General features: G+C 38.5%; 1 protein-coding gene across 2 annotated transcripts in view; it reads left to right on the plus strand.

Annotated features, from left to right (window-relative positions):
• Positions 1-4,449: 4,449 nt before the first annotated feature.
• Positions 4,450-15,965, plus strand: part of SPEF2 (sperm flagellar 2) — a 185,125-nt gene continuing 173,609 nt past the window's right edge. For both annotated transcript variants that reach the window (XM_082382147.1, XM_082382148.1), the window contains exon 1: positions 4,450-7,288. In XM_082382147.1, the coding sequence (XP_082238273.1) occupies positions 7,231-7,288 (58 nt within the window). In that variant the 5' untranslated portion in view covers positions 4,450-7,230. The remainder of the gene's footprint in view (positions 7,289-15,965) is intronic.

A 15,965-nucleotide genomic window follows, 5' to 3' on the forward strand; every position in this document is an offset into this window, starting at 1 on the left:
TGAATCTTCAGTCACACATATTAGACTTTTTGATATTTTTCCATAGGTCACTGGAGCTCTGTTTATTTTTCTTTCAGACCTTTTTACTCTTTGTGCTTAGCTTGGATAGTTTCTAGTGTCTTACTTCAAGTTCATTTATATTTTCTTCTAAGGTCTCCAATCTACTGTTAAGTCCATCCAATACATTTCACATTTCACATTTTAGAAAAAAGATTTTTCAGATGTAGAACTTCCATCTATTTTTAAAAAACTAATTTCCATTGCACTGCTTGGCTTCTGTATCTGTTCACATATTACATGCATATTTTCATTTACATCCTTAAAATATTTATATTTTGTACAGTTGTTTATTGTCTTTGTCTGCTAATTCCATCTGTGTCATTTCTGAGTCTGTTTCTTTTGATTTTTTTTTTTCTGATTATAGGTCACATTTTTCTGTTTCTTGACTGTTTGACATCAAAGATGCTACATTGTTGAAACTCTAAAATTCGTTGTCTTCCTGTAAAGATTAAGGTTTTTTTTTTTTCTGGTTGGCAGTTAATTTATTGGATAATCAACTTTATCCTGCTAGAATTTCTTTTTAGGCTTTGTTAACTCTTATGTTATGGTTAAAGTATCCCTACAATGAAAGACATCTTTTCTTTCTGGGTTCTCACCCTAATTTTCAGAGTCTTTAGTGAGGTTTCTCCACTTTAGCTGGTTGAAACTCCAGTCACTTCTAGAAGTGTGCAACTTCCAATCAGCTCCCAATCCCACTGTGCACGGGAAGGCTTGTTTTTGATCAGATCCAAGGAGACACTGAGCTATTTCCTAGAGTTACTTCTGTACATAGCTTCTTCTACTCCATTATTCTATCCCATAAATTCCAGCTGCTTCTTCATCCTGAAACTCCAATCTCTGTTTCCTCCACTTAGTGAGACATTTTCTCTCTGTTTAGTGTCCATTTCTTCAAGTCACAGTCAGGAAATATCCCCCAGGAAGAAATCTGGGGAGACTGTGCACTATATGTCCACTGCCTGAAAACTTGCTTTATATATTTTTCTAGTTTTATAATTGATTACAGTGGATGGGAAGCATGGTACTCTTAATTCCATCATGGTCATAACCAGAAGCAGAACATGGGAAGAAGCAATTCCTATGTTCACATGTCCCTTTGTGATCATCATTGTCCTAAGTACAGAGGAATGGGACCTAGCCTGTGACACAGAACAAAAACAAATTATACAACATAAATGTAGGTGCTAAAATGAGTGGTACATGTTAAACATCCTGTTGGCATACATAGATTCACCCCACAATATTTACTGAGTGAGCATTTTGACAGTTCTAGGTTTGGGTCTGTGAAAATTTTTCTAGGTTCTGTATATCTGAAAATGAAAAGCAGTACATATATTCAGATATCCGAGATTCTACTGGTACATTTTAGCCCACTGGAATTGAGAGGAAAAGGTTGCCAATTAGGGCTGTCAATAATAATTTTAAGAAAGAAATCTGACTTGAATGAAAGAGTAGGCTTTGGTGCAATTGGTCAGGAAGAAGAGTCAGGAATTGGTACAGTATATTGTTATTCATGATGGAATGTGTGGAATTAGAGGTTCTGGAGTGTCTGGAAAGTCTGACATATACTTTTAACAGGAGGTGGGGAACCACTGCAGTTTTGTAATGTATAAGGAAGGAATAGCATAATGAAGGAAGATTAGACTGCCAGAAGTATTCAGAAATAACAGGATAAGTCTTTATCTGCATATGGAAAATTGGAAGCATAATAAAAAAAAGATCCCATCAAGAGTAGAAATATAGGGACTTCCCTGGTGGTGCAGTGGTTAAGAATCCGCCTGCCAATGCAGGGGACACGGGTTCAATCCCTGGTCCAAGAAGATCCCACATGCCGCGGAGTAACTAAGCCTGTGTGCCACAACTACTGATCTTGCACTCTAGAGCCTGCAAACCATAATTACTGAGCCCACGTGCCACAACTACTGCAGGCTGCACGCCCCAGAGCCCGTGCACCACAACTACTGAAGCCCGTGCACTAGCGCCCGTGCTCCACAACAAGAAAAGCCACTGCAATGAGAGTCCGCAAAGAAGAGTAGCCCCTGCTCGCCGCAACTAGAGGAAGCCCACACACAGCAATGAAGACCCAACACAGCCATAAATAAATAAATAAATTTATTTTTTTAAAAAAAGTAGAAGTATAGAGGATAATGACTTTCAAGAATTACTCAATTAATCAAAACTGTAATTCTCTGGAAATTATTCATTTATAGAGAAACTACAGTGGAGTTAGTTGTCAAACTTGGCACATGTAGAGATCCAGTTTGTTCTAAAGCATATTCCATGAAAGAGATAAAGATGTGGGCCTATGTGCACAAGTGCAATGTTGCAATAAGAATAATTTGATTACATTCAGCAAAACTAAGGGTTTACTGGCAATGGTTATTTTTTTTCTGGGGAAGGAAAAAGTAAGAAATGAATTCATGGCTCTAAATTTAAGATACTAAAGGTGTTTTGGTTTCTCTGAAAACTTCAATATGGGAAAATAAGAAATTAAAGCAAGAATTCGGACAAATGAACTTTGGCTTATCTCAGTCATAGAACATATGACTCACTCTTTCTCATATGGTACCAAGTTATTTGTCTTGTTTTGTTTTTAACTTGATATTGTTTCAAATCTGATTGCTCTCTAAGATTGAAAATTTAAGTGTTTGCCTGAGAAAGGCACAACCCATATATAAGACAAATCATGTGGCCTGGAAAATATGACACATAAAAGAAAAAGTCGTATCTGCTTCAACAGAAAAGACCTCAAGAATTTGGAAATAGAATTAAATTCTCACAGCATTATAGTTATTTGCCACAAATAATATGAACCTAAATCAATACTTGTTTGAAAATGTGTTGAGAAAGCCATTAGAAGATTGCAAAACTGAGTTGTTGGCCAAGTTATGGGTAGTTGGTAAGAGTTAGGTGTCTTGGATGAAAGTTGAAAGAAAAGCATTTATTCTGAGCTTTCAGAATTGAGAAGGGATTGGGATGATGGAGAGAATAGGAGGTTTTGTGAAGGTGGTAACTGATGAGCTGGACCCTGAAGGACAGGTAGAATTGGCTGAGATAGGAAGTTGCCTTTTTTGCAAAGAGAGGATGTAGAGATGGGAAAAGTGCGATATAGTAAAGAAATGTGAGCAAGTTGTGCAAAGGGAATTTGTGGCTTACAGTTAAGTTTGGATTGAAGCTAGATTGTAAAGAACCTCCAATGGGGTCTTTTTCCTCCAGGACAGTGGCTCCAAAAATGTTTCCAGCCCCACCCCACCTTCACCCTCCCTACATGAAATGCCCTCTGATATTTTCTGTTCCATTGTATTCTTCACTGTTTCATTTTTAAAGAATTCTGACATGATCCACTATAGGAATTACATATTCTTTTAAGAGGTCAAAACCCACAGTCAGTAAACGCTGCTCTTGTGAAATTCATGAAAGTGTCTGAGTTGAAGAATAGAGAGGGAATATGAACTGGACTGGCTGCAGACAGTGACTAGAGGAGAAGAGACAGGGAAATCTGGCTTGGCTGCTAATTGTGGGCACTAGGGGAAACATTTGTTGAATTAATGAATATAAAGTGAGCAAGGACAATGCAAAACATGTCGAGGAGAGGGAATGAGAGAATGATCTAAGGTGATGAGACAGAAATGAAGAAATGCATGCAAGACATATGTAGAGGACCAAATAAGATTTTCTAAAAAATCCATCTATGTATATATACTTATGTGTGTATAAATATTGAATTAGTAATAAATAAAATCAAAGCAGATTTATGAAATAAATGTCTCAAAAACTTATTGAAATATTATAAGCAAATCTAAACTACTCAAAACTAAGCCAACCAGCAATGTAATGGAAAAATTCATATAGCCTCAGGAGAAAAGGAAAGAAACGTTTAGCATCTACCATGAGTCAGACATTAATATGTACAATTTCTCACTTAATCCTCATAACTCTGTCAAACAAATATTGATGTCCTTGTTCTACAGATAAGGAACTGAGCCTCAGAAGTTAAGTAGTTTTTCCGAAGTCAAAAAACTAGTTGGGGGCTTCCCTGGTGGCGCAGTGGTTGAGAATCTGCCTGCTAATGCAGGGGACACGGGTTCGAGCCCTGGTCTGGGAAGATCCCACGTGCCGCGGAGCGGCTGGGCCCGTGAGCCACAATTACTGAGCCTGCGCATCTGGAGCCTGTGCTCCGCAACAAGAGAGGCCGCGATAGTGAGAGGCCCGCGCACCGTGATGAAGAGTGGCCCCCGCTTGCCGCAACTGGAGAGGGCCCTCGCACAGAAACGAAGACCCAACACAGCCACAAAAAAAATAAAAAATAAATAAATTAATTAATTAAAAAAAATTAAAAAAAAAAAAGAATCAGAAGAAACATTAAAAAAAAAAAAAAAAAACAAACTAGTTGGATCAAAAGTAAACATCTGGAGCCAGGTGTGTCTGGTTCCAAAGCTTGGGCTTTATCGATAGTGTAAAATTCTATTTATGAAAAAATGTTACAATTATTTTTTAAAAGAATAAGGTGTATTTCATTTCGGTACACAGCAGGACTTTTCAAGCCAACTTGTGGTCTCAAAATAACTCTTTGTAATCCATCCTTGACTATTTACAAAGAATAAATAAGGATTTATAAATAAATGACAGGTAATGTTTTAAAAAATAAAATTTTAATTTAGTTTTAAAATTGCTGTGATAGTTACGATTAAATGCAAGATCCAGGTACGCTAAAAATTTAATTAAAAAACAGTAAGGATGCCATCCCAAGAACAGATGGGAAACTGTCCATTTCTTTAATCATCTCCTCTCCCAACTGATTCCACATGGGGAAACAAACAAGTCACATATCATATTAATGCAAAACACCAACATGAGCAGTGCTAGAAACCTTGCCCTGAGCTGGGATTTCAATGGAAAGACAATAGATTTAATGGGAAACTTGGAATAATAACTAAACTAGCAATTTCAAGAAAAAACACACAGTAAAATGCATGTATTTCAGTAATAGCTCAAATTTTTCATTAATATTTTAATGTCAGATCACTTTCAACTGGGATGCTTTAGGAACTGAAAAAAATTATCATGTTCTTTCTGTGAAATGAAAGACTTTGCCTTAATTTTGTAGTGTCTGTTCTTCATTTATCTAAATTCTGTATAAAAACTTCTTTTCCAAAATACCACATTGGCAGACTGGGACCTGGGTTCCAAAGACAAACACTACAAATAACTCTTTGAAACAAACAACAACCAAATAGCTCCTACAGATGGGCACAGAAATATTTTGCTCTGACGTGGGAATAATAGCACATATCTATGGATGGTTTATGAGCTCAGGCATTCTCTTCTGGTGCAGCTGTGGAATTCGATGCACCCTCACCTACATCCTTCCCCAAAAGCAATTTTCTCAGCAATCTAGAAAACATTGTTTTCTATCCCCCAGGCTTTATAGACTGAAATTAAAGCTTGGAACTTCTTAATAAATGTGTAACGCTAGTCTTCAATTTAAATATACTACTGGGATGACAAGCAACAGGAGTGTCTTGGAGGTCATTTCCAGGCAGGTATTCATCCCTTAGAAGCATTTTCAGGGATGACTTATTTCCAATGGATAAAGGTTTACTAGATATATTCCCCCAAGCTGTAGAGGCTGTTTGGAATCTTATAGTCTTCCGAATTTGGATAACTCTAATGTGAGGCATAGCAAATGCATCAGGCTCCAATTCTGTTGGCAATAAATCTCCCTCAGAATTCCCATTGTATTTAGTTATGCCTGCTGTGTTGGGTGTGAGGAAACTCATGGGATAGGAGATTTCAAAGTTAAGTAAAGCCAACAGTGAAATAGTACTAAACTTTTATCCAATCAGGACACATGGATCAATTTCAGATTAATCTTAAAAGACATTTCTTCTATTAGGACATTACTGTTATTATTCTTACAGTTTAAAAGAATCATAATTTGATGTATCCAAGCTTTTGGGGGAGAAAATTCCTTATATTTGTGGCATACATATATATACTATTATATATGTATATAATTTTCCCCATTATCCTATCTAAACTTGTAGAAATTATTAAAGGAAAATTTTCTTACCACTGTTAAAGACCATAAGGAAGACTTTATTCAAGGGACTACTGCAGTGAGGTTTTGCAGTAGGGGATAGAGTTGGGGCTCAATTTTGAATACAACAAGGAAAAGTGGGGATTTACAGCCAAGGAGCAGGGTTGGGTCTATGGGTGGAAAACTACTAAGAGGAAACAGCAGGGCTAAAGGCTAAACTGACTTGACAGGATCCCTGCTGAAGACAGGCCAGAATGATCAGCTATCAAGGGTGAGGGATGAGGTAATAGATCAGATATGGGTGGGGGATTTTCACTAAACTGACCCAGCAGGATTTTTGCTAAAACTTGACCAAGGGGCCAAGGACAGAGTTCAAGGTGGGACCTCAGAGGGAAGAGGGCTCAGAGGAGGCTGACTCGGGTTTGGGCAAGGTGAGAGTCTTTCTCAAACTACAATTTAAAAATATTACCTGGAAGGCAAAACTGACCAGAAAAGAATCTCATTAAATATTCACCTCTCAAAACAATATAAAGGTGTGAATTACCCTAAATGTTGGTTCTGTCACCACCACCGACAAAACTTGAATGCTTGCTGCGGGTCAGGACCTATACCAGTTCTGGGATTAAAAGATGAATAAGACCCATTCTGTCCCTGTCTGGGTAGCCCATACAATGTAGCAATTAAAACTGGCCATTAGAGTAGGACCTTCCATAGGTTTCTTTAAGAGACAAACAGGAAGAAAAAAATTCCCTTTCAATCAAGCCTCTTTCCTTCTCTTTCTGCTTGTCCAAGAACCCCTTGCTCAGTCCACTAGCTTCCCTGCTTCGCCCCTCCGCACCCCACTCCTCCTAACTTAGCGCTCTTGAGGGTCCGCACCGCCGTCTCCGGGACTTCGAAGCCCACTGCGCTTGCGCATATCCAGGTCTTACCCGCCAGCAGGGGGCAAGTCACGATTTTCTGTCCTCCTCGGCTGGGCTCTGGCGCCCTTCTTCTCCCAGCCTTTCCCTTAGCTCTGGCCTGGAGGCGCTTCCTTAGCAACGGGTCGCCCTTGGCAACAGGAGGACGCGGGCGGGAGGACTGGGTTTCCCGCGCGTTCCTGACACCTGCCTCCGGTGGGAGGCGCGGGCCGAGCCATGTCGGAGATCCTGTGCCAGTGGCTCAACCAGGAGTTGAAGGTGTCCCAGACCGTGAGTGAGTGTCACAGCCTGGGGAGAGCGGGCCGGGGGCGAGCGGGGCGCGGAGCCTGGAGCGCGGCGCGCTGATGGAAGGTGGCGGGGCAGGCGCTAGCCGCCCGCTCCGGCTCACCTCAGCCGCTGCAGGGCTTCTCCCGCCTCCGCTCTGCCGCTCAGCGTTATCCATCAGCACGGTGGTCCCAATCCCGCAGGTTCTGACCTACCGTGGTGCTCAGCCATCAGAGGCTTCAGGAGGGCTCCCTTGCTCCTTTGGAGAGAGGAATTTTCTGGACTCTATCGTCTGGCCCTGACATTGCTCCTTTCACGCTCAAGCGTGGTGTGCTACTAAGCCAACGAAATATGAGGCCTGAAAGCCAGCTATCGCGCTACTAAATGTGTGCCCCTGGACAAGTTACAATACCCTCTCCTTCTTCCAGTGTGTTTCCTCCAGTATAAAATAGATCCAGTCATACTTGCCATACCTAACTGCCTCGCAGGAGAGGAGGGTGTGTGAAATGAGTTAATGCAGAATATGTTAACTTTTACAAATTTCAGCAGTCTTAGCTCAAATGTACACATTAGCTGCTTCTGACCACTTTTCACTCTTCCCAAAGCTGACCTTCTTCACTAACCTGATTTTACCCGAGCCATGAAGTTGCCGCCCCAAGTTTCTAAATCTCACAACCACAGAGGCAGTTTTACATGTTGGCACCTTCTGTGACAGCCAAAATTCCAGAATAGCACTACACCCCATTCAACTTCTTTCTGTTGTCTCTTAAGCAGTTCATTTTCCAGCTGGTACGGTTTTTGCTCAAAGCAAGAGGTTTTCAGACCGAATCATTTCATCCTTGCATAATGCCAACTTGCTACCAGAGGGGCAATAGTGCCAACTCAACCTTAAGTCTTAAGTCATCCACAGAATTTGCTAGATCAGTAGTGTTTCTGCAGCCACACAGTATTTGTTACCAGCGTTTAAGATCTTTAACTTTGGAGCTTCTCCAGTTGCCTTTCTTGAGGCATAAAACCCGGAGTTTTTCTTTGCCAAACCACCACCGGCACAAGCCCTGGGAACCGCAGTAATTTTTTTCCCCAGGATTCTATGATCATCCCATGTGTCTCTGACTGTTCCTCACCTAAAATACGATGCTGATCTCAGGATGGCGTTTAGCATTTTTCTTTTCATATTTCTTTCTCACCATAGGAGCCAAAATGTAATAACATGCCCTTAAGATATACTCTTCCAAAGAAAAGCAGTTACAAATTGCTGAGTTCAATTTGGTTTATTTACTTGATTAATAAAAACCGCACCCTTTGCTCAAGTCCCTAAGGCTCTGTTGTATATTGAAACACTTTTGAGAAAAGTAAATAAAATTCATAAGAAATATGTAAAAACAGTAGTATGCCATTCTAATTGTAATCATTTTGGGAATTTTGGCTTTGAGAGGAGGAGGAAGAATTACTTCATTCCGTGAATATTAAAAGACTGGAGAATTTTTAAGTAAGAATTTAAATAACATAAACTATAAATGGAAAATCCCCAGTGTTTGCTTTCCCGAAGCATAACGCTGGAAGCTGTTAGCAGAGACAGCTGCAGTATTCTGCATCCCATTCACTAGCAATACATATTCATTTTTTGATCCCAATTGCTAAGAGGAGCCTAAAAAGAGAGAGACAATCCCCTAAGTAACCAAATTCCATATTGTAAAAGGCTTTTCTGACTGTAGGGCACACATTCAACTGTGTTTGGAAACAAACAAGATACGATTTGTGCACCTAAGAAGCGCACTGCCAGTTGATTTCTGTCATTAGATAAGCCATCCTATGGTGTACAATGGAAGGCTTAGAATGGTTTAGAGGAACTCTCATGGAGGGACTGTAAGTGGGTACAACCTCTGGGGAAAGTAATTGGGCAATTGCTGGATAAGGGTCCTGTTAAGAGCAAGGATTTGGAGGCCAGACTGTTTAGGTTGAAATCACTTATTCACACTTACTAGCTAGTGACCTTGGGCAATTTATTTACCTAAATTTTACGATAATCAAAATAGGGGTAATAATAATATTGCACTGAGTTGTGTCAAGACTAAATGAGATAATAAATGTAAAACATTTAGAATAGTCCCTGAGACATAGTAAATGCCAAATCTTACTTTACAGAAACTATCATACAAAAATAAAATCACCAATATGTAAGGACATTTGAACAAGGATGTTTATTGCTACATGGATTGTAGGGCCAAAAAGAAAAAAAAAATGGAAACAGTTTGAATACCCTTCAGTAGCAGAATACTTGGGTAGATAATGCAATGGACTGTTATGCAGTTGTTAGAACAAATGAGTTAGTTGCTATAACTTTTGACCTAAAGAATGCTCGAGTAAAACACAAAAGTTATAGCTTATTGTAACCAGTATAATTTCATTGTTGCATGAGGATGTGTGAGAGAAAAGTGCGGAGAGGCATATACTGGGCTGTTGACATACACGGGACTCTTCATTTTGTGGTTTGTGTAAGCATAGAGAGAAGTGTGGAAGGATATAAACCAGTGTGTTGGTATTGGTTACCCTGGGAAAGATTGCTGGCTTTTTTTTTATACATCTGTGTTATTTGGCTTTTTGCTTGTATTGCCTTTATAACTTGAAAGGAAAATACAATATAGCCTTACAAATATAAAATCAAAGAAGTAGATCAAACATCACATGACAAAATAGGAGAAAAAGAGGTTTAATATTTTGGTTGAAATATAGTAAGTATCTTAAAGTATTGGAGGGTTACATAAGAGTTATTTTCTCTAATAAAGTTTATAAATGGAAGAAGAAGAATAATTAAAGTTATCCCTTCTTGAGCACTTAGGTACTTACACCAGACGCTGTGCTAAGCCTTTTACATAGGTTTTCTTTTATAATCTTTAAAAAAGCTCTAAGAGGCATTGTCCCAGTTGTACAGATGAGTAAAAGAGGCTGAGTGAGCTTGGTAATTTGTTCAGGGTCACCCATCTAGTAGGTCCTAGAACTAGAATTTGAAGCTACATCTTTGACTAGTGCTCTTAGGCACTGTATTATATATTAGAGTTTATGCTTAGGGAATATATTTTTTTAAAAATTTACCCTCCCAAATGTATTCATTTGAGCTCCTTTTAATGAGGATTATTGTTCAATTTGAAATCACAAGCAGTACAGAAATTCAACCACCCAGGCATGTTGTAACTTCACAGGGGATAACCTAATTCCTACATGCTTAAATGGCAAAGGTGGATTTATTGGTGTTTTTAAAAAGTGGTTCAGTCCATATGTTGCTTGCTGGGACAAAGAAAACAGAATGAGAATGCCAAGTGAATGCACTGCTGTCATTGGAGGGGTAGCTAAAGCCGATTGATTTCTGGATTATTCTGAAAGGTAGAAGTCAATTTGGGTAAAGCATCTCATGTTGAATTTTGCGTTGTCTGGACTACCCTGAATATCAGCAGTAAGAAAATGAATTTCAATGATCCTCAATTGAGAATGGTCTCCCTCCACTTAATGAGGTTTCTGGGAGTCACCAGAGGCTTGATTAGTGTCAACACCTGAAGATTCAGATCTATGTTACTAAAGCTAAGGATCTCCAGTGAGTTAAGTTTAACTAAACCGTTTGTCCTGGAAAATAATGCTTAGACGTATATGTTAATGAAATGTCTTAAAATACAAAAAGTTGTTCAACACAAAATCACATCTGAAATTCAAGCAATTATTTTTATAACAAAAATAAGCAATATAAAATAATGTTACTAAGAGATCTGCTGTAAAATTCTTTACAAACTCTCAGTTATTTTCAAGAATAAGCATTGCCTCTGTTTTACAAAACGCCTGTGAATACACTGTAAGAGGAAACTGGCATCAGAATGTCAGAACTAAACATTCTCCACAAATGAGTAGAAGCATTTGAATTCCATGTACTGAACAGATCAGATTCTTTGTAAAAATGGATGTGTAAGACAGTCCATATTATTTTCGATTCTGGATGGAGCTATATTGAAAATTGTAAATACCTTATTATGCATACTTTTATTGTTTCAATAGTCTTAAACATTTTTATCAATAGTAACAAGGAACCAATAAAGAGAAAACTGAGTTAAGAAAGTTTAGTATCCCATCCCTAAGTCTTGATTTTGTAGTAGCCAGGTTACAAATAATGATCTCTAGTCCCAATTTTATACCCTGAGAAGTAATAGTAATAATTGCTATATATTTGGGAGGGTATCTAATGAGATTGCAAATGGAAAATATCTACCACAGTGCCTATCATCTATACTAGAGCTAGATACTCAAATATTATTTCAACCACTTTTCTGCCTCTCACTTTAGAAGTATGTCTATTATAGTGTCTGTCACGTAATAGGCACTTAGTAAATAATTGTTTATTACATGAGAATGTATGAGTGAGACAAAAGTAGGGTAAAGTATTGTTTTTGACTGAACCTTATGGATTTGTTCATCTCGAAAAGGTCACCCTGGGTGCTTTGATCCTCACCTTCGTGATTTCAAAAGCTCTGCTTTTTTACTTAAAGCAACTTCTTAGGAATTGTCACATGCTAACAGAAGTTACATTCTGCTGATTTTATCAGCTACAGTACCAATTCATCATGTGGAAAAGGACAGCAGAATAACGTATACTGGCATTGGAACGTAATGCAAGTCTTGGTGGGCTGGTACACTCAGGAGGAGACCAAATTTACAGATCGGATTGCTCCTTGACAGTTAGAAATTAGACATTACCAAAAGAATCCTCAAATCAAGCTAATATTTGATGTGTTTTACTTTTCTGCTCTAGAGATATTTTATCTAGATATCAGTGAGTGGTTAGATTCGATTAGATTAAGTTAGATTAGATTAATGTCAGATTCCCTCCTCCTTCTCTTCCCCCAGTGCTTGAGGGAATCATACTGTTCAATGATATTTTCCAGTGTTACTACTACTACAAAATCTTCTAAAATTATGATATTTGTGTATTTTTTTTCCATTGCAGCATATCTCTATTCTGAATAAGTTTAACTAATACATTTCAAGATTATCATTTACATGATGCGTAAAAAATTTAAATAGGTAAATTATTGTGAGTTTTGAGAGATGGCCTATATTCCTTGTTAACTGGTTTTTTTTTTATAAGTGGGTTTCCATAGGTGGCTAATTTTGTCCTTTTGTATTAAATCTCAGTAGTTTTTGTTTTAGAGAGTGGTATTTTCTACTGATGTCCCAAATTTTAGGGACATCCTTAATTTGGACCCCCTTGTGCACTGACTAACTAACCCCTTATGCACTAACTATACTTAATCTGGATTCCCTTGTACACTAACTAAAGGTCTTATGTCCACACTTTTTCAAAAGTACCAAATTTTATTTTAAGAAAAAAATAGAGATATCAAAAAATCCTATTGAATATTTATTATATACCATATTTTATAATGTATTGTAATGACCTTTTATTAGCCTGTGACCTTACCATATCATAGAGACATAAAATTTTGGATCTGAAAAAGAATCTTAGACATCATTTAATTCTTCTTTGGCACATGAGGAAATCAAATCAGATATGTGTAGAGATTTGTTTAGGGTTATACAACTAGGTAGTGGAAAGTTAGTAGCAGATTCTGAGTACGCTGACTTTTAGTTCATTCCTCTTTCCCCCAGGTATTATTAAACCACACATTTTCTCATACTTTAGCCTTTCAGGGTCATTAGGAATTACATGGTTTGTCATGTAATGTAACTAATTATTTGATATTTCCTGGTTAGTTCAGCATCATTTTCCTTGATTGAAATTTGGCCTCTGTTGACTAAAATTGAGACAGCAAATCTAATAACAGAAGACTGTTGTATAAATCAATGTCAAAATTTTAAGATATGAAGTTCCAAGAATGCCACCCAAAATTTTAACCATTAAAGAAGGTTATATAATATAGCAATTGAGATTTTTGTTTCAGATAGTAAATCTTGAGAATTATGATGAAGTCTTCAAAGGAGAAAATTATAAAAATTGATCATCCTATTCTGGTACTGGAAGAAAAGAAATTGTCAATGTCCTCCAGCCAAAGAGCACAGGATATACCTGTAGTTGAACAAAATTGAGTTTACTGACTTGTTGCAACACATACCATGAGGAACTGTGGGGCATCTCAGGAAGAGGATGTTAGAAAGCCCTTATAGCATTTGGGTTTGTGTTAGGGGTTTCTTGGGGAGGGCTCAAGGAAGCAGCGCTTTGCTCTGAATTGGATCCTGTAAAGGGAGCATAGACAACTCTATGATTGGATATCTTAATAAAACTTATCTAGGAAGTGGGGAGAGCAAAGCAAGGAAAAAGAAAAAGCAGCCGCCACTCATATCAGTCAGAATAGGGGGATAATATTTGATCATTTTTTGTGTTTTGGCCAATACTGTTTCGGGCTGAGTTCAGACATGATTACAGAGAGATTTTGTTTTTGTCTTAATCCATCAGGGTCACTGAGTAGCCTTGTCTGGTGTTGGTGTGATGTGAAATTGATTATGTTCAGCGGGAGGAGGCCGAGGTCTAGCTGTGAGTGCTGGGCCAACTCCTAGGAACACCAGGGCCTAATTGGGCCAGGCCACTACCCAGCCACCAGCAGCTGCTTTTCTCTCTCTCTCAAGTGAAAGTAAATTTGCTTGGCTTTTAAAATGTGGTTGATAACCTAGGCTAGGTCTTTGATCTTCTAGTGAAGGAGGAGCAAAGGACACTTAGCATAGAATGTGTAGGTCTATAGCCCCTTGTCTACAATCCCCAAATCCCCAAATCTCTTTAGTCATTTGGTGGCAAAACTTGACCAGAAATGCTGTGAGGCTACGTTTTGTCTTTATTTCTCCCACTCAAATGGTTTGCTGTAAAAATCAACTATGTTTGATTACATGTGTTTCCCCAGACTGGCGAGAGTGTTATAGCTTATCTGGCCCCAAGAGTAGGCCTGTATCTGAATTTAAGGATAGGGTCAAATATTTGTTCTCTGAGTACTGAGTTACCTTTAAATAAAGATGTTTGTACTGTAGTCATTGAGGATCTATTACTGAGCTTAACAATTGTGTAATTGATATAACCTGTTGTCTTAGATTAGGAGGCAGTAATAATAACAATAAAATGATCACTGAGCACTTACTGTATGCCAGGAATTATGCTACGCACTTTACATGCAATTATCTCATTTTATTCTCAAACCAACTCTCAGGAGGTAGAACCCATCACTCTCTCTCTTTTAAAGACAGGACACTGAGGCTGTGTAACTATCCAAAGTCCCGGGGCTTATAAATGGTCAAAGAGTCAAACTAGAGAATATTTCTCCAGAGCCTGTGCTCTCCTCATTACCATTTGGAATGTAGAAGGCTTATCTTCTTTTGTGCTTTGTCCAGCTGGCTCAGGTGGAGAAACACATAGACCATTTTGCCCTCTGTCCCAGCCTAAGGTAGACAAAGGCCCACATTAAAGATTTCAGCAAATGAAAACATTAGTGATGGGGATCAGATCTGAGGCTTGGAAGACGGGAGGCATGGCTGAGTGGCTGCTGAACAACGTTTCCCAGATGTAGATCATTTTAGAGCTCAGGGTGAAGAACGTCACTGGGCTCCCATGGTTCATGTATTTCTTATATTCTGCATTGCTCCTTATCCTAGAATCAACCCACCTCTTCTTTCCTGTAGATAATTCCAGTTGTGAGTGCAAATTAACTTATAGAGGTGGCCGTCATGAAGTTAGTCATAGTATTCCGGAACACTTACTGGGAAGGAAAATTTGATAAACTAAAGGGAAAAAAATAATCTTTCCTTTGAGTTTTCTTTTTTCCTTACTGTTTCCCTCCCCTCTCCTCTCTCCATTTCACTTTCTCTCTCTGGCTTCTTATCTTCCTTTCCATACTTTTTAATCTACATATTCCTGGCTTATCTGCTTTTTCTTCATCTGATTTCTTGCATGTATTCTTCTTTTTTCTCCTCTTTCATTTTTTCTATGTGTTTTCTCTCTGTTACTTTTGCCGTTTGCTATAGCTCTTCACTCATTATTCTCTTCTGTGTTCCTCTGGCGCAAAAAAAAAAAAAAAAAAAAAAAAAATCTGAAAGTGTCTAATACACACAGAGCTGCAGACACATGCTTTCATACTTATTTATAGTAAACTACTTGACAGTGAAATAATGTGTTTACTGTTCTTCTTTGACCTTTATATCCAAAATGCCCCTATTTTAGCCATATCAGAATTGCCTTATTAATAAGTCCTGCCACTTCAAAGGAAGTGAATTATGATTTTATTTTTCTAGTGACTTTTTGTAGCAAAGAGTTTGCTACAGACCATTTTCCTGATAAATTGAGAGTGATGGACTAGGATACAGTTATTCCCCAGTTATTCACAGGCTAGATTTCAGGTCTTCAGTCAACAGGAACAATAGGCAAAGTGCAAAATCCAGTGAGAGTGGGGGAACGAGACCACCCAAATGCGACATAGCAGTAGCCCCTGAGTACAAAATAATAGTCTTTAGATTTTTAGTAGGAATCCATAGTCTGACAATGACTGTATGTCCAATGGCACTTCAGAAAGCTAAGAATAGGGACGGGCTATAGAAGAGAGAAAGGAAAGAAGCAGAAAGGAGAAAGCAACAGACAGAAGAGGTGCAAGGCACAGCCAGAGCAGCCCAGATGGCACAGTGAGGACGGTGGTGGCAGGTGAAAACCAGGG

Source organism: Balaenoptera borealis (assembly GCF_965194805.1).
Source record: "Balaenoptera borealis genome assembly, chromosome: 2".
Taxonomy (NCBI): Eukaryota; Metazoa; Chordata; class Mammalia; order Artiodactyla; family Balaenopteridae; genus Balaenoptera; species Balaenoptera borealis.